This window comes from Henckelia pumila, chromosome 2 (genome assembly GCF_033568475.1).
Source record: "Henckelia pumila isolate YLH828 chromosome 2, ASM3356847v2, whole genome shotgun sequence".
NCBI lineage: Eukaryota > Viridiplantae > Streptophyta > Magnoliopsida > Lamiales > Gesneriaceae > Henckelia > Henckelia pumila.
In genome coordinates, this window is record NC_133121.1 from 2,371,184 (window position 1) to 2,394,094 (window position 22,911).

General features: G+C 34.7%; 4 protein-coding genes, 1 long non-coding RNA gene and 1 other non-coding gene across 9 annotated transcripts; 4 read left to right on the forward strand and 2 right to left on the reverse strand.

The window, feature by feature from the left end:
* Positions 1–2,788: 2,788 nt before the first annotated feature.
* On the forward strand, positions 2,789–6,270 carry LOC140885463 (serine carboxypeptidase-like 1). 2 transcript variants are annotated; one of them, XM_073292443.1, is made up of 14 exons: positions 2,789–2,974; positions 3,045–3,190; positions 3,786–3,862; positions 3,950–4,072; positions 4,226–4,328; positions 4,430–4,467; positions 4,547–4,648; positions 4,820–4,906; positions 4,988–5,140; positions 5,240–5,311; positions 5,415–5,533; positions 5,767–5,880; positions 5,974–6,028; positions 6,113–6,270. In XM_073292443.1, exons 1-14 carry the CDS (start codon positions 2,832–2,834, stop codon positions 6,194–6,196), a joined length of 1,416 nt encoding a protein of 471 aa, XP_073148544.1. In that variant the 5' UTR covers positions 2,789–2,831; the 3' UTR covers positions 6,197–6,270. The 2 variants fall into 2 exon arrangements, with proteins under 2 accessions (XP_073148544.1, XP_073148545.1); XM_073292444.1 differs by lacking the exon at positions 3,786–3,862 and having other exon boundaries at positions 2,837–2,974.
* A 1,422-nt stretch (positions 6,271–7,692) lies between these two features.
* On the forward strand, positions 7,693–8,887 carry LOC140884080 (protein SRG1-like). The gene has a single exon (XM_073290748.1). It carries the CDS (start codon positions 7,721–7,723, stop codon positions 8,789–8,791), a length of 1,071 nt encoding a protein of 356 aa, XP_073146849.1. The 5' UTR covers positions 7,693–7,720; the 3' UTR covers positions 8,792–8,887.
* Positions 8,888–13,555: 4,668 nt separating this feature from the next.
* LOC140880178 (telomere repeat-binding factor 1) lies at positions 13,556–17,793 on the forward strand. Of its 3 annotated transcripts, none has more exons than XM_073284379.1 (7): positions 13,556–13,778; positions 14,149–14,411; positions 14,529–14,746; positions 15,234–15,318; positions 16,527–16,610; positions 16,770–17,114; positions 17,469–17,793. In XM_073284379.1, exons 2-7 carry the CDS (start codon positions 14,262–14,264, stop codon positions 17,490–17,492), a joined length of 906 nt encoding a protein of 301 aa, XP_073140480.1. In that variant the 5' UTR covers positions 13,556–13,778; positions 14,149–14,261; the 3' UTR covers positions 17,493–17,793. The 3 variants fall into 3 exon arrangements, with proteins under 3 accessions (XP_073140480.1, XP_073140479.1, XP_073140478.1); XM_073284378.1 differs by having other exon boundaries at positions 14,154–14,411; XM_073284377.1 differs by having other exon boundaries at positions 13,557–13,778; positions 14,238–14,411.
* Positions 17,794–18,748: 955 nt separating this feature from the next.
* On the forward strand, positions 18,749–18,820 carry TRNAP-CGG (transfer RNA proline (anticodon CGG)). The gene has a single exon. It is a non-coding gene; the product is annotated as a tRNA-Pro (tRNA).
* Positions 18,821–19,792: 972 nt separating this feature from the next.
* Positions 19,793–20,862, reverse strand: LOC140883494 (endo-1,4-beta-xylanase 5-like). The gene is made up of 2 exons (XM_073289989.1): positions 20,275–20,862; positions 19,793–20,146 (listed from the first exon to the last, which is right to left on the reverse strand). Exons 1-2 carry the CDS (start codon positions 20,860–20,862, stop codon positions 19,793–19,795), a joined length of 942 nt encoding a protein of 313 aa, XP_073146090.1.
* Positions 20,863–20,965: 103 nt separating this feature from the next.
* On the reverse strand, positions 20,966–22,127 carry LOC140879787 (uncharacterized). Its single transcript, XR_012149507.1, has 3 exons — positions 22,014–22,127; positions 21,812–21,910; positions 20,966–21,054 (listed from the first exon to the last, which is right to left on the reverse strand). It is a non-coding gene; the product is annotated as an uncharacterized lncRNA (long non-coding RNA).
* Positions 22,128–22,911: the final 784 nt, after the last annotated feature.

The following is a 22,911-nucleotide window of genomic DNA, read 5'->3' on the forward strand; positions in this document are numbered from 1 at the left end:
AGAAAAACAAAATTTCGTCGTTCTATGGAGATGAGGATCCGTAGATATATTTGAAGTAGGAGAAAATGGTAGATTATTTATTTGAAGGTCGTGATATTTCTGAAGCTAGGAAGGTTAAACTTGTCATAAAAGAGTTTACCGACTATGCTTGCACTTGGTGAGATAGATCGGAGAAGAATAAGGAAAGATGTGGAATAAGTCATATTTCTACATGGGGTGAGGAGAAAAGAGTGACGAGGAAACATTTTGCGTCTAATCACTATAATAAGAGTGATCGGTATAATTTACGTGAGACATCCACATGGAGATCGAGTGTAGAAGCGAAAATTGTGACTGAACGAATGAGGAATTCAAAGCGAGAAATTCCAAAGCAAGAATATCAAGGTACGTCTTAAAATTTCAATTTTGTACTTGTGATATTATACGAGATTGGTGTAAAGAAGTTGGGCATGATTTGAGTCGATATCCAAGTGAGGTGATGATAAAAGTGGTGGATTCTCACGTAGAGATTGAATTCAATGTTGTAGTGGATGTTGAATCTAAAAGTGAAATTGAGAATGATGACGATGATGAGTCTCCAATGATTGATGATGTGAATGTTGTGATATGTGCGGTGGAAGGTGAATCATTGCTTGATGAAGAATCTTTTATTATACATGTTGTGAAAAATAGCGACGTTGATGTTACTAGTGAAGCTAATAATGAATTATTGGAGGAAAAACCATGTATTGTATCTTTTTCATTGGTTCTAAAAGAAATTCTTGAGGAACAATTGGAATTTTATGAATTGAGTGACATGGCTGAAAGAAAGATTGATAAAAAAAAATTGAGACGACCATGGAAAAATAAAAAGACAAAAGAAGAGGCCGAAAGAATGAGTGTACAAAAGAGTGAGATGACATTTGAGGAAAAAAAGAGAGGAAAGAAAAAGAGAAAAAATGGACCAAGAAAAATAAAATTATGGTCCAAAATAGTGAGGTTGAAAAAGTTTTGAATTTGAATAAAATCTTAAAAGTACCTATGTACAAAAAGTTTTTATCTCATTGTGATAATATAACCGGTTCAATCCCGAATATTGTTTGTTCTTATTTGCAGGATATTTGAGATATATCGAAGAGAAGACAAAAGAGATCAAATGTTAAAATGATGCGCATGTTGGATCCATGTAGGGTTGAGCATACACAAGGTGAGGTTGAATGTTTGAAAGTTGTTCCTTTTGAGAGGTATGATGTAGATTCAAATCAAAGGTACAATTTTAATTAAAACTTTCGAATGTATGTTTTTAATTCTAAATTGCTTGGATTTAATGACTTTGTTGAAGGATTTGAGAAAGTGGTATCTAAGAAATATGCTTTGAACTCATATCTTGATATTAAGTCTTTAGAACTTGTGCATAATTATCGAGTGGATAATTTGGGTTACGTTGATGTGTGTGATTTGTGCATGAGTGCATGAGTTTTGTAGTTTGAAAGTCTTTTATTTTAGAATGGTTAGTAATGATTTTTGGGCTAGCTGATGTGCCTATTACTTTCAAGAGCTTGATGAGTTATGTTTTGCATGTATTTTGAGCTAAAGGTGTTATGATATGCTTTGATTATATCTTAGTATATGACAAAATTTTGAATGAGCATGTTGAACATTTGATACTTGTGCTAATGTGTTGGACTCAAAGTTTTTATGGTTAGAAAATGCTAAGGAAGTGTATGCATTAGATGATGATCGTAAGGATGTGTTTTGTTTGTGTCGTACTCATGATAAACTTTATGTGAGCAATGAGTACTTGTTTAAGGAAAATAAAGTGTTCTTTATATGTTCATCATTGAGTGATTTATGTGTTGACAGAACACATAGTATGTATTTGTTGTGTTACATGAGAAAATCCGTAGCAATGACTATTTTGCGTAGATATTTGTTGTGGATACGCACGAGGAGAGGTGTTGAGTGGAGTTATGAGAGGCATATTATATGGAGAAAAAAATTTCCTAGGACAAAATTGTATGATTTTACTGGATTAAGTCTTATTTCTAGAAAACAATAGTTATACATATCTATGACATTTTTGTTGGGGTTAACTAGGTGTCTAGGTCTAAGAATGAGAGAAATTTGATTTTTGTCATGCTTAATGAAGTGTTGATCATAATTTTGCATGCTTATGGAGATAAGTTGTTTAATTTGAGTATGAAGGATTTGTGTTCTTTGACTTTGTTGTGAGAGTGCAAAGTACAAGAATTAATGAGGTCAAGTTGGGTGATAAAGCTTACAAGGAGACAATACGTGGTAAGTATGATGTCGATAAAAATTTTAGTATTACTAATTTCTTGGCGTTTGATGTAGATAAAGGGCAAGATTTGACGACAAATCTTCTTGAAGAATGAGAGTCTGATAAGAATTTGAAAAGTCTTCAAAGTGATCAAGTTGCTAAGGATGCTATGAACTTGATGGAGTTGCTGGAAAGTACAAAATCAAGGAGCCAAGGCAAAACGTTCAAATAGACGCGTCGAAGAGTCGTAATGTTTCAAGAATCGTCTCATGAATTGTCATCAAGACTTGAAGGATTTGGAATTCATGGTAACCAAGTTGAGGAGCATGAAAGTCAATTTGAAGGTAATTATGTCGTGATTTAAGTGCTAGAGAACTGAATTAAGCTAGATTCGTCTTTGAATATTAAGATAGTGTTTAGGAGAGCTTGTAAGAAATGCACCGGCTGTAGAAATGAGAAATACTACATGTAGGAGTTAAGTTAATTATTACTCAATTATTTGTTGGTCAATTACACTACACAGTACACATACATGTGGACACCTGGATTTGTCTCACTTTCCAGTTGATCCATGGCGCAAAAGCTCAAAATTTCCGCCATTAAAACAAAATTGCTGCTCCTTCACCTCATGTCCGCCGCCGCAGCTTCACCGTTCCACGTGGTGAAGACTCTGCCGGGTTACCAAGATAATCTGCCTTTCAAACTCGAAACCGGGTGGGTTTTCATTTTATTTTTGTACGTGTAATACAATGTTGAATTTGGGGGATGTGGGATTGGTGAGCAGGTATATAGGGGTGGGAGAAGACGAAGATGTGCAGCTATTTTACTATTTCGTTGAGTCCGAAAGGGACCCGGAAAAGGACCCTCTTGTGTTTTGGATCACTGGCGGACCCGGTTGCTCTGGGTTTTCTGCTCTTGTTTATGAAATCGGTTCGTTTCCCTTTTACGTTGAAATTGTTAGCCGTCCACTGGTAATCGCTATTATGTTTCTTGGTCTCAATCAGAATATATTAAATCATCAGAAGTTGTTGGGATAATAAAAATAAATATTTGGTTGTGTCCACTTTATTGAACTACTGATAGAAAATGAAAGAGAATTGAAAATGAAGAAGAAATCTGCTGATTCTTATATTTTATTATTAAACCAAAAAGCCTTTTTATAGGCAAGTACAAAAGACAAGAAGAAAGAAATTCAAACTAATTCTCCGAAAGTCATAAAGTAGTGCCCATAATTCTAATGAATTGAAAGTGTTCAAACTGTTTCTCAATCAAAATAAATTTATTTATTCAAATTTTAAGGGGGTAGAACTTAATTTTTCTTTGAAAACTACTCGTAAGATTTTTGAGTTTTTCCTTTGGAGGAAGATTATATCTTCTCCCTGGTTGCCGATTTGTCTTCACTTGCACTATCATGATCTAGAAATTAGAAAGGTGCAAATTTTGAAGTCAATTCTTGAGATCTGTTTAATCTTTCTATCATGTTTTTTAGCAATCACTATTTGTTCACAGACTTGTGTATGTGTAGGTCCATTGAATTTTGATCTTTCAAGCTTTGATGGAAGCCTTCCATCTTTCATCTTAAATTCATATTCATGGACAAAGGTTCAAACATTTATGAACATGTATATTTGAACCTGTGCAGTGCAACCATCAAGGAACCGATTAATGGAACAGATTTAATTTTTACAGATTGCGAGCATTATATTCATAGACGCCCCTGTCGGAACTGGATTTTCTTATGCGAATACATCTAGAGGTTACTATGCCTCTGATACAAAATCATCCTCCGATAATTACATGTTTTTGAGGAAGGTAAACTCGTGTTATTATTATACATGTCCCATGTTATTGTTTTCTTGTTGAAACTGATGGCAATGTAATGAACTTCACTTTTTTTTAAAAAAAAATCGAACTTTGCCTTGTTATTTTATGTTTTGGAAGCTAATACCATTATGAAAATTGCAGTGGTTGTTAAATCATCCTTCATTTTTAAAAAATCGCCTGTATGTTGCTGGTGACTCTTATGGAGGTAAAATTGTGCCCATGGTTGCTTTTGAAATAGCAGAAGGTAGAGTGCATATATGTGCTAACAAACAATTAGTAACTATTGATTTGATTGAATTGAACTGAATTGAATTTTTTTTTCTCAAAATGGGAGCTCATATGTAGGGAATGAAGCTGGGCTTCAGCCACGGATGAACCTCCAAGTATACTACATCCTCATGACAATGTTTTGGCATTTGCTACCAAGCTTATTCGAGGTTAACGAGTTGTGATTTTGAGCAGGGATACTTTATTGGAAACTCAATGACAGATGTAAACAAAGATTCTAGTGAAACAGTTGATTATGCTCACCGAATGGCACTCATATCAGATGAATACTATGAGGTAGTTTCCGCAACCTCTTTCTTCAGGAGCTATATTTCAGGATGATTAGTTCAATATTGATGGAGAAATTTCGAAAGGGTGTCATAATTTATTTACTCTCATCTCTTATCTTTTTTATTGGCTTCATGATCAGATGTTACCAACATAACACTGGTGACTTTATACTTGCAGTTAGCAAAGAGTAGCTGCAATGGCGAATACGTAAATCCAGATCCAGATAATATACAATGCACTTATGCTCTTCGACTCATCAAAGACGTAAAAATAACATCTCTTCTAGTTCTTCTGTACTTTGAAGGTTTACTTCACTTTTAATTTTTACTATGTCATCTGGTGCAGTGTACAAAAAATCTCTTCACGGACCACATTTTGGAACCGAATTGTAAATTCAGTTCTCATAGACCTGATGATACTAATTGGGGGCTACCAACTATAGAAGACATTCCCTATAAATTCCTCTTTTTATCCAAAGAAGAGGAGCCAGGGTGTCGTGTAATCAATTTTCTTTTGTTTTGTTGTCTACCATCTGATTAATCCACCATATCACATGAATTTGATCTTTTCGTATGGCCAAAATTTTCTTGGTTGCAGTACAAAAATTATTGGCCCTCTTACATATGGGCGAGAGACGAATCTGTACAAGAAGCGCTTCACATCAGAAAGGTTCGTATGTCGAAATATGTTTTGGATTCAAAATGAACATGCAATATCTATTCTTGAAATATGAAAATAAATAACTGAGTATAGACTTTATATCAACGATCAGGGAACAACAGAAGAATGGATGAGATGTAATAGAAGCTTATCCTATGAATATGATGTTGAAAGCGTCATGAAGTATCATAAACTTCTCAATGAGAAAGGCTATCAAATTTTGGCATACAGGCAAGTCTGTTTTGCTTTCTTACCTGAAATGGAAGAAATCGCGGCGGCGATATAATTTAGTTTGGAAAAATGTTTTCTATGATGGGCTAATTTCGTTTTGGATTGAGTTTGTTGTTAAGCTTGAACCTTAACACTGCTTAAACCATGTCCATCTATACAAGAAGTAACTTTAATTTCCAACCTCCTGATATTGATTCTATTATATGAATGATGCATGCCTCTCTTATTTCCAGTGGCGATCATGACTTTTTGGTTCCATACTTGAGAACTTTAAAATGGATACACAGTCTCAATCTTACCATCCACGAAGAATGGAGGCCTTGGACCGTTGATGGCCAAGTTGCGGGGTTTGGCTTATAACACTCAATCTTGTCTGACATCAAATTCTTTAGCATCATAACATGATTCAAAACTACTTTGTTTTGCCATTCATTTTTTAGATACACAGAGGAACACAGGAAGGGTGAAGCCTTTATCACATTTGCTACTGTAAAGGTTAACTTTCGGCTCTATAATTTTGAGGATCGACGCCTGAAAGCGTAATAAAAAGGTAATACGGTGGTGTAATGTGTTTTGTAGGGTGCAGGTCATACAGCTCCAGAATACAAGCGTAAAGAATGTTTTGCCATGGTATCTAGATGGCTATCCACGTTCTCATTGTAGAGTGAACCAAATTGTAATTTGTTAAATAATGAGTTCTTGTGTACGATTAAGTATTCAAATAAAAAAAAATCCGATTCTTAAAATGTTTCAATCAGCTGAATTTTTAAGCTTTGTGAAATAGTTCATGAATAAAATTGTGAAAAAAAAAAAGGAATTGGAGAACGATTTGGTTTATAGAATAAATGTTGAAACTATTCTAATTATTAGGAATAAAAGTTACAAGATTCTGTATGTTGCTTAATTCGTAACTTATTAGTTTTTTAAAGAAAAATATTTATGCCTTTGACCATTGTTGTGAAATTGTCTAGCACATAAGTAGATAATCTCTTGAAGAATTTAGAATAAATGTTAAATTTGATGACACAATTAGGTAGGTCAAGTGTTGACCCTCCACCCGGCCTTTTCCAATTCTTTGCCGTATAAACTCAAATATCCATAAAAAAAATACACTTCATTGATGAAAACCAAGTCACCTTCTATATAACATCACCAGTGTCCTTTTTTTCTTCTTCTTTCACTTACATAACAAATTCTTTCCCGCCAATTCTCGATTTTCACAAACAAATCTTTAATTTGGCTTCGAAACATGGTTACAATCAACAAGAAAAGGCAAAATAAGCCCCCGACCATTGTGGAAAAAGCAAAACACTTCTACATGGACACCTTGTGCAACTGTGCTAGGCTAAAAAATGGAGGCATTGTAAACTGTACTATTCCTCACACGTCACCGATTACAAAAAACTTAATGGTCATTCCATCGAAATCACATGGTCACGACGACGATCAAGGTCTCCAGGAGCTCATCCGGCGGGCCGTTTCTTCTAAAAAAGGTGGTGGCACGAGGGTGGAAGTCGATTCCGAGGGAAATTTTGTGTGGAAGAACTCGGCGGCAGATGGGAGGAGTTATGGTGCCGGAGTGGGAAGAATTGGCCGGATTGATGAGGATAGGACTTGTGACTTCAAGGAAACGGATGTTACCAAGATTTGGTACACAAGAAGCTTCGACAATAAAAAAAGGTCAAATATCAATTAAGTCATTAGGAAATATTTATGCTTGTGGTCTGTGGATGTAAAATTGTCAGATCAAACTTGTTGTAATATTATATTATCTTAGTTTGACGAGTGTTAATGTCTATATTTTACTTCTAATTTTATAAGATGATTTAATTGCGTGTATTTTTTCCCCACAGGATGTAGAAATTTTTTTTTAAAAAATACATATATATTTTTTCACGTTCTCCAATAAATTGCATCGAAAAAATAGTATGACTTTCTTCTTTGTTTTATAGTTTTTGGATCAAAGCAATGTAATAACAAAATATAAATTAACAATGATCATCCACTTCAAAAGTATAACATATTGTTACTTTTAAATAAAAAAAATTATAGCATACTGTTGTATATATTTTTTTGGAAATAATGTTGTATTATTTTATAACATTAACATTTGTTTTATTTATTTATTTTTATTAGAAACCCTATATAGGGTCATTTGAGAACCTCAAATTCTTCACTGATACGAAAATGGAGAAGCTCAACTACCATGAGTCAAAATTCACCGACCAAAACGGGCTTCAACGGTCCATTTTGGTACCCGTTGTTCAGGATCTGGCCCGTTTAAATACCCTTCCCCAACAATTCATTCAACGCCGCGCCACCGCGGCCAGTACTTTCACTCCCGCGGTGATAGACATGGCCGGGCTCCGGGACGGGCCCGGTTCCTCTTCTCGAGCTGCTGAGCTTCAAAAACTTGGGCGAGAAGCCCGAGATTGGGGCTTGTTTTTGATAGCAAATCACGGGCTGGTCTTGAGCGACGTGGAACAGTCGGTTAGGGGTTTTTTCCAGCTGCCGTTTGAGGAGAAGAAGCGTAGTGTGGGGACGTACATGAGTGTCGATAACTTGGGATACGGCCGGAGTTTCGTGAAATCGGAGGATCAGGTTTTGGATTGGATCGATCGGTTGGCCATGAAAGTCGCTCCCAAAGCCGCCACCGATGGGTTGGCCGTCTGGCCTATCAAACCGCCGAATTTCAGGCGGGCCATGGAGAAATACGCCGACGGTGCTCGAAAAACACTCGACGAGCTGCTGCAAGCGCTGGCCGAAGCATCATCGGTCGATAAACGAGCATTTTCCCAATACTTCGATCAAGAATCAAGTGAAATCAATGTTAGAATCAACTACTATCCACCGAGCCCGGATCCTACCTCAACATTGGGCATAACTGCGCACAGCGATGCGAGTGCTCTAACTCTTCTGACCCAATTCGAATCCTCAAATGGTCTCCAAATTTTCAAAGATGATCAATGGTTTACGGTGCACTGGCCGTGCAACACTTTGCTTGTAACTATTGGAGATCTAATGGAAATAATGAGCAATGGCATTTTCAAAAGCCCGTGGCATCGGGCCGCCTCGCAGTCGCAGCTGGACCGGTTTTCGGTGGCGTTGTTTTATAACCCACCGGCCGGAGTCGAGATCGGGCCTGTACAAGATGGGATGTACAAGAAAGTTGTGGTGAGTGAGTATATAGAAAATTTATATAAAGTTAGTCCCGCGCCTTGTAAACAAGCCATTATGTTCGCTAAAGAAAATGAATAATATTCGTGCTCTATATAGTCTATGTGACTATGTATATGTAGTTTATTTGATAAAAAAATCTCAAATTTTAGATGACGTTTCAAAGTCGAATCGAGATCATTTATAACAATCCCTTCCCAAATTCAGGAAAAAAATAAAAATTCTATGGGATATGGTGATGGTCTATGTATTTTTTTAAAGTCATGTTTGGTTGGGGAGATGGAGTTTGATTTTTTTTTTATTATTATTTTTCTAATAAACCTCATGTATCAATCAACCAGATAATAACTCATAGTTTACAAATGGACTCAGAAATAAAAGGCAAGACTCTGTAAAAGCCCCAAAAGATAACCCACTGAGAAGTAAAAGTGTGCGCTGGATGATTCGCATTGTGCCGCCAAGCTTGAACCTTCTGGTTGGACTATTTTAATAATTCAATGTCATGAACTGTTTGGCGACAATTTTATGTATTGATTTTTTATTTAAAATAAATCAAATCCATTGAACCTAAAGTCACAAACAATATTATCCTTCTTTTTTTAATTTATATTTATTATTATTTAAAATAATAAATTTTAATTTAATCTCTTATATCAAATTTATTTAACAAATAAAAAAGACATTATTTACAAAAAAATATGTGAGAGAAGATTTCAAAAAGAACCAAAAAAAAAAAAAAAAGAATTCTCATTTGAAGATAAGGTCAAATATATAAGTACAACGAGAAGTTGGGCACCTATTACTATTTATTTATTTCCAATTTATTACTAGTACGTGTCTTCCAATTTGTCATAATTCGCAAATACTTTTCATGTATTTCTAATTTATTATTAGTACGTGTCTTCCAATTGTTCTAAATTCGCAAATTGCAACCATAGGATTTTCTTAAAACTATCCGACTAACCAGCTTCTAGCAGATCTAGCTCCATCCTCTCGCTTTTTTAAAACTCCGATCATGTTAATTATTTTTAATAATATTATTAATTATTATTAACAAAAAATTCAATTGCTTCCACGCAGCTGAGTTTTGCTTACTTACGAAGTTATTCTGACGCGCTTTACACGCGTAAAACCCAATCTCTCCACCTTCTTCAAATCGATCACCCCCACTTATAACCTACCCCTCTGCAACAAATACTCTAACCGCTTGAATTTCAGAGATTACAAAGCAAAAACATGAGTTACTACAATCAGAATCAACCTCCAGTTGGTGTTCCTCCCCCTCAAGGTAAAGCTATACCCCATAAGTAAATTCAGTTTTTTAGCATGAATTTGTTTTTTGATTGATGGGTTGTTATGTGTAGGTTATCCGCAGGAGGGGTACGGCAAGGATTCGTATCCTCCGCAGGGGTACCCGCAACAGGGTTACCCTCCGCAAGGATACCCGCAACAGGGATATCCGCCGCAGTACGGCGGGCAGCCGCCTCAACAACAGCAATCCGGCGGCAGTTCCGGGCTATTGCAAGGATGGTACGTTACTACGATCTGTTTTCGAGTTGTTTTTCTGTTATAATCTGCTTGTTTTTCGTGTGGATATGTTTGTTTTGTTGATTGGCCTGGATTTTGATTTGGGGTCGATTCGGATTCGAAATATATTTCATTTGCTTTGTTTGCTGGTTTTGGCGAGGCCTGGTGACTCGCCGATTGGTGCGAGAGAGAAGAAAATGTTGTCGAATCTGCCCTCCTTGCCACAGTGGTTCCGAGGGCGTTTTCAGGTCACCTGGGCCTGTTCTGTCTTTTTCAATATGATTTTTAGATGATGCTATCATCCACCCGGTTGTGTTATTGGCCGATACGTCCGGGTTCTTAGGTTCTGAATTTCTTGCCAGCTATAAAATTGATTGATTTTGATATCAATAGTTGCTTGACTTCTTGAAACATCATTTTTTTCAAAGGAAGTCAAAAATTGAGACATGCTAAGAGTACTGATGTTACTATTATTCTATTTGGGAGGTCAAAATCTGTTCCTTACTTTTTTTATAATTTGAAAACAATGAATCGAAAAAAAACAAAAAAAACAACTAGCAACCCTGATATATGCTTGTGTAAAATAAAAAAGATAATACATCAAAGTAACTCGAATACTGAACTAGACGAGGCCTCTGCATCTTCTTTAAAATTTTCGTCCAAGGCACCATTTCATTTAATGTAATGTCTTCGACGGTGTTTTTTGTAATAAGCCACGGTATAGGGTTAGGGGTGCGGTCAAGTCGTCCTCGGTTTGTTGTGAGAGTACACATTCGCTATGTAAGCCCTTACAAACCATGTCTGAGTCGAGTAGCTCTCGTAATTCCGAGTTCATCGTAAGGAGTTCATTTGTTTAGGACATGTTGCTAGAGGGTGATCTCAATGGTTGTCACTTGTCTGAATTCCTCGATGTTTTTGTTTTTTGATATATTGAGTATTTGTAGGAGGAATTTGCTACTAATACTTAGTTTGCTCTGTTGTGTTCAGTTTGGCTGCTCTATGCTGCTGTTGCCTCCTTGATGCCTGCTTCTGATGATGAAATTATGGATGGATAGACTGCGACATTTTCAATAAATAAACAAATAATATTGTACTGGTCAGAGAATTTTATTTCACCGTGTTTTCGGATCACAATGTTTCCCTTTCTTTTGTTATGATTGTTGTGAGTTTTTGTCGTTAAATGACTTTACATATATCGCTGTGTTCTTGCCGTCTCCTTAAATTTGAAATTTCTTACGTAGGTGTTACGCCAATTGTTTCGGAAGTGATATTTTGTTATAAAACTATTTTGTCACCTTTTGTCAAATTATTTCTATGAGCATAAATGAAATCTTCGATTAAAGTAGTAATGTATAACTCACTTTTGCATAAATATATAGTATCGATTATTAATCACCATATACATATTGATCGAGTGTGTGCGACGCATTATGCGTAAAAATTCCTTGCAATTTTATGTCTCAAAATTTCGTTTTACTTTACTAACCTAAGAAAATATAACTTGTACACTTGAGCCACACATTGTATTCTTGAGAAACATGTTATATCGAAATAAATCAAGGTAATTCTTGGTACTTAATTTACATTAAGAAATAGAGACAGTATTGTGATACACGGGAAAAATCGCAATAAATTAAATGTTGTTGTTATTATTATTATTATTATTATACGTGTGTGTGTGGGAGGAATGGGCTAGCTATCGTCATTTTATGTTATATTTATAGATTATGTATTTTATTATGTTTTAATGCAATGCGTTTAATTGATTCTCTGAATTTAAACTAAAAAATTGTGGAATATATTGGATGATCAATTCAACCTATTATATGAAAATATAGAAAATATGTTACTCTAATGTACCCAATTAACTCACGATCGTTTTGGTGAGGATCCACCCTCCTCCGGCATTTATTTCATTTAAATAGAATGTAAAGATATATAGAAATGAAATGATAATAAAGATATACTGCGAACTCTAAACCATTTTATCTCGATTTTTATACTTATAATAATAATATATTTTCATTTTTTCTTCTTTTCAATTAGGGGTCATCTTTAAATTCTCCTCTCTCAGATTTAGTTATTAGTCAAGATGCTTAATTGCTTATATATGCTAGTGTCTTTTTTGCAAGCATATATCTAAGCATGATAATATTTATTCTTTTTAAATTAATTATTTTTGAATAATAGAACTATCTAAAATTTTAGAACATGGACAAAAAGATGTGACCGATGATTTTTTTAAAAAAATACTATTAAATCATATTGTCCTCCGGAAAATTTAGTTGCTTATAAGCTTATTAGTATTATTATTATTATTATTATTATTATTATTATTATTATTATTATTATTATTATTTATTTTATATATATTTTGTTCTCATCTTCTTTTGTGTTGGAACATGAGAATTTTTTGCTTTAGTTAATAAATGTTGTAATAGACAATTTGTCTCATTTTTAATAAAGTTACATAGTGTTTGAAATTCCTTTTAGGAATTATGAGTTTTTCTAAAAGTAACCCCAAACACTACCTTACTCTAAACAAAACTATTATTTTAGGAAAATAAAAAATATTAATAATGCTCTATAATTAAGACTCAATTATAATTTTCAATAAAAATTCACCCAATCAATTAGAAATCGGTTAATGTCATAGCTTCAATTTTAATTAAATAGTATAGTAGACACCGTTCTGTTTACCATATTACTAATATATGTATAACTCATCCCATCATACCTCACGTTCTTTTCATAATATTATTTATCCATATATTAAATATTTATTTTACATCAATCAAATAATTAATTATTTATCTCATATCAATCAAATCATTGAATTCAAATTACTATATTACTCTTATAAATAATATAATTTTTATTTTATTTATTGTTAAAAGGACAAAATAATCATTTAACATTTTTATATAAAATTTAATCAATCAAATCAAATAAACCATAATCTATCAATCAAATCCAATATTATTTTAACTATCATTTCTTATTTATTTCTATTACATTATATTACTTATCTATATATTACTTATATCATACCTCAAACCAAACGGTGCTTTAAATATAGTATTGTCAAAATAGATTATTATTATTTATATAAATTACTTCAAAATGATTTTAGTAATATATGAAAAAAGATTTCATTTTAATAAACCAATATTCTATTTAAAATATTTCATTTTCATGTGCATAGAAAATCCAGGTGGAGGCAAGATACAATACAAATACCGTTAGGTACAAATGGAAAATTTCATCCAACCAGTTTTACCCAATGTATAATGGCTCAAATTATGCGGGTCGCACATGATTAATATGATATTATTGTGATTTGAAGTAATGTAAGAGTTCCATTTTACCCATGACACATGGACATTATGACCATGGGAGCCCATGGGATAGGATCAAGTAACCGGTACAAATCATGGTTGTGCCAAGGAATTGGTATTCGTAGACAAGGCGATGAACAATAAAAGGCGACTAATTTCCAAGTTCAGATCTTTAAATCAAATCTGCAATCTTTAGGTTTCAGGTAACTCTACATCACTTTCCTCGTTCAATTCCTGATTTCCTAATCACGGTTTTGAGAATTTTGTTATTTGCACCATATGATTAGGGTTTCCACGGCGCGTTCTTAATCGCAATCCTCTTGATTTTTTGATTCAATTTAGGATAATCTTGTCAAATTTGCTTAATTTAGATGTAATTAGATGTACGAGAACTCTGATTAGTCAGTTCTTTCTGCCGCTTTATTTTTTGTATGCGTGTGGAATTTTTGTTGAGGAAGTAGGATCCGGATTTTTTTTTAACAAAAATGAAATTCAATTGAATATTTAAGAACATTGACATTTAATTTGTTGTAAATGGTAAGGAAACTACCCTTTTGATTTCATCTTGATAAGGATAGGACACTGGAGCAATTCCAGCCCTTTTGAGTTTTAGCTAGAATATGCAACCTTTTGCATACTTTTTGAGCTGAATTCATGAGCAGCTGTTGTCTTCCTAAAATTGGTGGATGGGAGCGCCAAAGCAAAAGTGGACTCCTGAAGAAGAAGCAGCTCTTAAAGCTGGGGTCCTTAAGCATGGGCCTGGGAAATGGCGGACGATCCTCAAGGATCCACAATTTAGTGGAGTTTTGTGTCTGCGATCCAACGTTGATCTCAAGGTAGATTTTTTCTTTTGGTTCTGTATCATTTTATGTTATCGTAACGGTATTCTGAAGTATAGATGCTGAAAGATTCATGTGCTTGTGTTTGATAATATCAATATTAATGTTTGTTAGGACAAATGGCGGAATATTAGTGTTATGGCGAATGGATGGGGTTCCAGGGAGAGGGCTAGGTTAGCATTAAAGAGGATACAACCAGCCCCTAAACGTGGAGAGAGCTCAGTGGCTCTTTCGATCATTAGTCAAAGTGATGAGGAAATGCCTCACCCAAGCCCTCTTGCTGTTTCTGGTGCTTCGTCACCAGCTGATGGTCCAAAGAGAGCTATAATGAGGTTAATTATTTAATGTGAAAGCTTCACAGTTTTTGAAGTCATGTTTTCAGAATTGATCCACCTGAACATGTTTATTGTCCAATTTTCACATATTGTAGCACTTCCTCCGTCCAGAAACTTAAATAAATCAAATTAGCAAATGATTATTTCCCAGAGACAAGGATAGGAAAAAAAAAGCATGGTTGAGTTAGATAGCATTCTATTTGCTTCTTGGGAGCAGGTACTCTAGTTTATTTACTCACTGTACATGGCTTTGAAGCAATGTGTGGGTTTTAACGTGCAAGTTTCTTCATATGCCGCCCATGCTCTTAGATTGATTTAAGGCTTTCAGAGTAATATATTCATATTTGGATTTTTTAGTTATATATATACTCAGATTAAGACCAGAAGAGGATAAGGAGATTATTTATTGGTATCTTGGGACGATTTGCTTGTACTGCTAATACTTAGTTACCAGGATACTTATTTCTTTACTTTGTTATTATAGGCTGGACAATCTCATCATTGAGGCCATAAACAAATTAAAGGAGCCTGGGGGTTCTAACAAGACAACCATAGCTGCATACATAGAGGTGCCTTATCTACTTGAGTCTATTAAATGAAGTGGAATTTATTCATTAATCGGGTTGAAGAAGTAGTCTGTCTCTGAATATTGGCTTTGAAGAGTTCCACGTTGGATACTATATGCTCTAGAACATCACAATGCCTTTGCCATTTACTCCACCAACATAAGAAATGCATTTGGCTACTTACAATGTTGTTCTTTTCCAACTATGTCTTATTGGAACAGTTGTTTCTTCCCCAAACAATTATGCTGTACTATCAAAAAAAAAAAAAGAAAAAAATTATGCGGTGGTACAATAGATAATTGTTGTAGTACCATACAAATTCATGACAACCATTTCAAGAAACCTCTTCTGTTTATTTATTTTTCTTTTCTGGTGTTATATATATATATATATATATATATATATTATGTTACGATGGTTCATAAATTAATTTCATGAATTCTTGACTGAAACTGGTCTCTTAAGAGCCAGTTTTGACACAAACATAATTTAGGTGTTTACTTAGCTAGTGTTTGGGAGAGCTTCTAGGAAGCACTTCTCTGCTTTTCCTTAACAAAATTTTGAAATTTTGTGAAATTTTGTTTATGGAAAGCTAAGAAGTGCTTTCGAGAATCTCTCCCAAACACTACCACTCACACTACCTTACTCTTTGGCAGATGTTGTCCATAAGAAAATTTTGTTTTTTGCACCAGGTTTGATTTAATAATCTCTTGCAGGCTAGAAATTCCCATTCACCATTTATAAGAAATCAAACAATATTTTGAGTTTTATTGGTCGTAGATATTTTCTTTTTGAACAGGTGTACACCATTTATTTCAGTGATGACTTCATTCGAGAATATTTGTCTTGTGAATTTAAGTTAGACTGTCAATGAAAACAGGGTGATTCAGTCTTGTAAGTGTTCACTCTAAGTTGCTGCATCTTGAAAACTGGATACTTTTGGGACAGACTAATTAATAATTATCTATCTTTGTATAACATTCGTGATACCAGTGGAACACTTATTAGGCTTCATGGTTTATATTTTAACATGAGAATAATCAAAGACCCATGATAGTCAGTTATCTTTTGTCTTTTTATTGCTACGAAAGGCAAGCACTTTTATTTTGGGTATTTCATGCCCGCCTGTAGGACATAGAAATAATATTATATGACTAGAGGAATAAAATCAAGTTGCAGCTATCTTTTTCTGATCTTAACTGTTTCTATAGGATCAATACTGGGCACCTCCAAACTTCAAGAGGATATTGTCAGCAAAACTGAGGCATTTGGCTACAAATGGAAAACTTATTAAGGTATTATTGGGTTTTTATTTCTAAATATCTTGGTTATTGATTGCTTATTTGCTTTGAAGGACAATTAAACTTAGAAGGTTTAACTTCCTTAAATGCTAAATTTGATGAATTTGAAGTTGTGGTTACTTGACTTGAATTATTGAAGTCTGTGTTTTGCAGATGAAACGCAAGTACAGAATAGCTGTGACATCCAAATTATCTGAAAGGAGAAAGAATCCATCTGTCTCCCTTCATGAAGGAAAACAAAAGATATCTCGAAGAATTGACAGCAATGATGTAAGTGAAAAATCTCAGGTTGATTTAGAGTTAGCCAAGATGAAGCGCATGACTCCAGAAGAAGCTGCAGCAGCTGCAGCTAAGGCTGTTGCTGAAGCAGAAGCTGCAATGGCTGAAGCTGAAATTGCTGCACAAGAGGCTGAGGCAGCCGAAGCGGATGCTGAAGCAGCTCAGGCTTTTGCAGATGCGGCACTGAAGATGCTGAAAGAGAGAAACACCCCTCAAATGGTAAATATTTTTTTAGCATTCTTCTCTTCTTTTTTATCATTGTGGAAACTAAAAATAGGCTCCTTGCTGTAAGTTCATTTAATTGTAAATGATGATCTTGAGAAAGTAGTTGAATGTTTCTTGTGAATATGGAAAAGAATGATAAACAGGCTCATGAACATGAGATCTACGATCTAGATTGCGGATGCAATTTAAGGTATCCAACATAATTATAGGTGATTGGTCTTAAGTTTATTTATCATAATATCCTTTATTTGGTAGTTGGATTTGCTCTTATTGCCAGTTCGTTTAGTTGAACCACATTGCAGATAACGTACTCTCTATCTCTGCCTGAACTTATTTTGTCATTTGCAGAATGTACAGATGATTCGTGCTTAAGGATTTTCATTAGTTTCGGCAATTTTCAGTAAAGGATTCCTGCTGACTGAACCTGGGTTTTTTCTTCAGCCAACTTGGTGCTCCCCGACTGTAAATACGACGAAGCGTTTCTGGTAAAACTCAGGAATATATGAGCAATTGTGGGACTTCCTATTGCTAAATTCTTTAAACGATCTGCCTAGTTTATTGTAGAGTTTCTCTATGTATTCTTAACATCTTTTGTATTGATGTTGAAGAAATTAAAAACTTTGCCTCATAAGCAAAGCAGTGATCGGGTAAAAAGTAACTTGAAATTATTATTTGGATGGAGTCTTTGACTTTATTGTTTCCAATTCAAAAATTTTGAAAACAACTGTTGGTAGATTTTTTTTAGTGGGAAGAGTGTTTGAAGTGAAAATGATATTCTGTTATTAAAAACTATTTGTCGTTTAATTTATGAATGGAAGATGCTTTACCCTTCGAAAATTTGTTTGTGGGAAGTTCATAGTATTTTGGAATGATGAGGTCAATTTTCCTTTGTTTTCGTTTTTGTTTTTTTTTTGGCAAGCAAAATAAGGGACTAATAAATGAAAATCAATTACTCAATCAACGTGGTTAAGAGACATTTAATGCATTTAAATTAAGCAACATTTTTTAATTTGTTGGTATTTGTTAACACTTAACATTAAAGGTATTTTTTCAGGGTCGGCCATGTGCCAAAAAAGGGTCAGCCACGCAGCCCCTAGTCGTATTAGCATGCGATCCGATATTTAATATCAAATTTATCCTTCATAATTATAAGATTTTCTTATACAATAATTATTTATTTAACTTTTATACAAACATAAGATGTGTGTATCAATCAGGCACTATAGTATATATACTATGTCAATATCCAATTCTATACAAACAAAATAAAAACTTAATTACAAAATAAATACTTTATAAGTCCCATTTTTATTAAAAGTGAATTACTTATTTAAATTTAAATGGATTCCAATCGTAATAAGATTGGGTCGTGCAAGTTTTAAATATAGATGCCCCGTTCACCGTTTGTCACATATTGCTGAATTTATCTTATTTGGCACTGCGCATTTCATTGTAAAATAGAATTAGTTTTAACTTTTACGTACCTTGCCTATTTGTGTCAAAGAAAATAAAAGTCGTCGGGTGATGTTTTTGCTCGTGTTTCAATATTGATATATAACAATCATATGGATTAAGAATTTGCAGTAATTTAGAAGTAGATAATACATTCTACCGACAATACAACAACCGGGCATTTGGTCTAGTGGTATGATTCTCGCTTCGGGTGCGAGAGGTCCCGAGTTCGATTCTCGGAATGCCCCCAATTTATTTCTTAAAAATCATTTTTATTTCTTCTCAGTTGACTTTCTATAGCTTTTCGGTGCGGAGCAATTAAAACGTACGTGTACTTTCTCTGTACTATATATTGCAAAATTCAATCTTTTATTTTAATTTTTCGGAATATTTATTTTTCAAAATATACCAGCCTAACTCTATTGATTATTCCATTATCCATATCTAATATTGTTTGCAACAATTTTATCCATAGAAATTAAAAGTGCTAGCTCCATAGAATCAAGCAAAAATCGATCAAGTAATTTAATTTTTATTATATTAGTAATAGTGAACGAACTGTATGTGAGTAATAATAATAATGACCGTAATTTATATATAGTATTAAAGTGATAACATTATTTTTGTTATTTAATTAAACACTCAGTTTAAGTAATTTTTTCTAATTATAAATCCCCCTAAGACTAGGCCGGGATACCGAGCTAAAGTACCGACTTTTCGGCATACCGTACCGAATTTTTTTTGAAATATAGATATTTTTTGGTATATTAATTTTTTTTTGTATCTATATGGTACCACTATAGATTTTTTTTATACCAACATTTCCGAATTTTGATATCGGTATCGGTATGAATTTTTTTTATGCTAATATTTTTTATACGGTATAATACCGAAAACTCACCCCTACCTAAGACTAATTTATAGCTAATGTAATTTTAGAAAGAATTTAGTGGCAAAAAAAAAACAGGGAGTTTAGTGAAAGAGGAAGATAATTTAGCAATTTTAGATCTAAATAAAAGAAACCTTGAATTAAATTTTGAGAGAAAATAAGATGAAATTGTTTTTATGTAATTTGACACAGTACCAAAACAATTATTGCGACATTCCAAACTATTAATACTTAATATAGTATATATTATATTATAAACATATCTATTTCATCACTAGCACAAAACCATTGCATGTTACGCTCATGCCTTCAGATATCATGCAAAAACACTTCATATAAATATCCTGAGTTCCATTTCCTCGGTTTTATTAGCGGGCAGGACTTGAAAACTCCGTGATATGGTGATATTCCCCATCCTCTTGTGCCCTATATTCGCCTCGTAATCTCCATGAAATAGCGAAACGTTGAAGTAGCCGTCGGAATCTGTGGTTCCGACCAAGCCGTGGTGCCTCCATTCCCGGATCACCTCGTCCACCACGTCCCCCGTTTTCAGGTTCTTGAAATTGTCGTCCGTGAGACACATTTCGTAGCACGTCCCGTTTGGCTTCCATGATGCCCACATGATAATCCCCCGGACTCCTGGATGGGATTTTAGCTCCTTCAAAAGTTGCTTCAGATACAATTCCTGTACATGATCAGCAAAGAGTCAGAGTTATGTTACATGTACAACGAGTTCTGTATCTTCAAAAAGTAACATATATAACCGTGTGTATAAGATATTCATGTGTCGATATTTTATATATGTATGTTTACTTGATTAGGTCTTTTTGAAACATCAAGTTCAGTGATCCAAACAGGCAAATTCGAGGCCGCAAGAACATCGATGGAAGACCTCACATAGGCCAAACTCGGAGTGCTGAAGTGAGACTCCAACCCGATCGACAGAGGTCCATGATACCCTTCACGCCTAATCTGCTTGATCTTCGCCAAATACATCGCCGGAGTCGACTTCTCGTCCTCCGGCTGCTCCAGCGTGTTGAACTCGTTCAAGAACAGCGGCGTATCGGGGTCGATCTCACGCGCCGTCTCGTAGAAAACCGCCGGCGTATCTCTCCCCAGCCGGCTCTCGAAGAACGAGTGATGCAGATTCTCGTTCAAAACATCCCAATGTATCACGCTCCCTTTGTAATGTCTCATCACCGACCTCAGCCGCCTGTCGGCGGCGACGGGGAGGTCGGCGAGCGGGAGGCGCTTGACCCACCACGGCTGGCGTTCGCTTTCCTCCCAGAAGACGTTGTGGCCGCGGAGTTTGACGCCGTGGCTGGAGACGAGTTGGAGCATGGAGTCGGGGATGGAGTAGTCGGGTTGGCCTGGGAAATGCTCGGTTTCGTACCATTTCATCTCGTTCTCGAAGACGGTGTACTTGAACCTGGGGAAGAACCAGTCGCGGTAAGGTTTGCTGGTGAGTATGAGGCTGCTGATGGCGTTGCCGAAGGGGAATTCTTGGCGGAGTTGTTTGATGGAGACTTTGGCTTTCGATAATGGCCGCCCGGATTTGTTCACTACTTGGAATTTCACCACCCTCTTACGTATCTGCATGTATATATGTATAGATTCATAATACTCTAAAATATATATCCATGTATTTCACCTTTTTTATGAAGTTACCAAGCTTTAAATATCAGTACAAGATCATGACATCATATTGTACATGCTTTGAATATCCATTACATCACTTTAGCTCCGGAAAATAACCATTTTAGTCGTGTCATGCATGGAAAATAGTTTTTTTTTTCATTAACTTGTTTATTTTTTTGGTTTTTATTCATAAATTTTTTAAAATTTGGTTTTGGTATAGTGACTTTTGGTTTTCGGATATTTTGGTCTAACTGCTGATGTGACACTGGAAAATGATGGTGTGACAGCGGAAAAAGACGAGTTACGTTGCGCCGGAAAATGATGACGTGTCAAACTGTCATGTCAGGAATTGGACCAAAATCATCGAAAAATAAAAGTTAGTGTATCAAACCAAACTTTAAAAAATTAATTGACCAAAACCAAAAAATAAACAAGTTAATGCACTAAAAAAACATTTTTCCTGTCATGCATGCATGTTTTCTATTTTTGTTTTAAATTTGTTATAGACTTATAGTTGGAGTTTATGAGTTCAATAACTTTTCTTTTGTTGGTTTATAATCCCATGGCCTAAATTATGCATTACGTGTTATGTTAATAGGACCACAAACCCTAGAAAAAATAAAATATATGGCAGGTTAAATAACCAATTTGACGATTTTTCGACCATATATACCTGGTTAAAATTATTGTTATACTGGTTTGTGTTGATTACCTCTTCAGTATTTTGAACTTGATGAGCCTCCCACTCCTCTTTGGTGAAGGGTTGTAGTGAGACGCTATCGACCCATATATCCACTTGTGTACTATTACTCTGCGGGATTAAGGTTTTTCAAATGTATATATCCAAACATTCAAAAAATTAATATGCATGTGTATAATTATTATTTCGTAAGAAAAATATTTTATTCCCGAACCGGAAAATAGAGCTCGTAGGAGGCAGAATCTTTGACATTCACCCCACCCTTGAGCATGGACCAGCAGCCAGCTTCGGCCATCACCCATCCGACGGCATCGTCGTGATCGTCGTTCTTTATCACGGCAGCTACGTGAGTCGGTCCTTCACTCACCTGTATCCAAGCTACAAAATAATTATTTTTTTAATAATTAATTAGATGCGTGAAAAGTATTCAAAAGGCAAAAAAAATAATTATTATTTCAAAATAAATATCATTTTATTTTCCAAAAAAAAAAAGAAGAAAAAGAAAAAGCTTCCATACCCGAAATAACGTAGTATTTATCCTTGTCCAATTGGACCGTCTGTTTGACGCTGCTGTGTGAGTGATTCCTCTGTGAAGCTATAACGTAGTTGTTACCATGGGATTCTTGTTGACTTATATATGCTTGTCCAAATGTTCCCCAATAATCCAACCCTTGATTAAAATCCGGATTCTTTATCATCCCTCCCCCATATTGTGGCCTCAAAGGGCTTGGCAAACACTACATAAAATATTACAATTTTTAAGATTTCTGATCACATATTAATTGGTCTCAAAATTGTGTTTTTCTTGTAATGGTTCAAATAATGTTTTCGAACAATATCAATTAATTACCTCGCCGGTGTACGAGTGATCATATTTCACTGCAAAGACCTGGAGACCTTTTCAAACGAATATCAAGAAGTACACGATATTAGATCAAATTTAGAGTTTGTACATAATTCATGACAGTAAAAATGCAAACTATTAACTCATGCAAACCAAAAAATTTTATCTTCTCAATATAATTAATTAACAAAATATATAGGATATAATATAGGAAGTGTGATACCCAAAAACCAATTTAATTACACCTGAAGCAAGAACCAAGAATAAC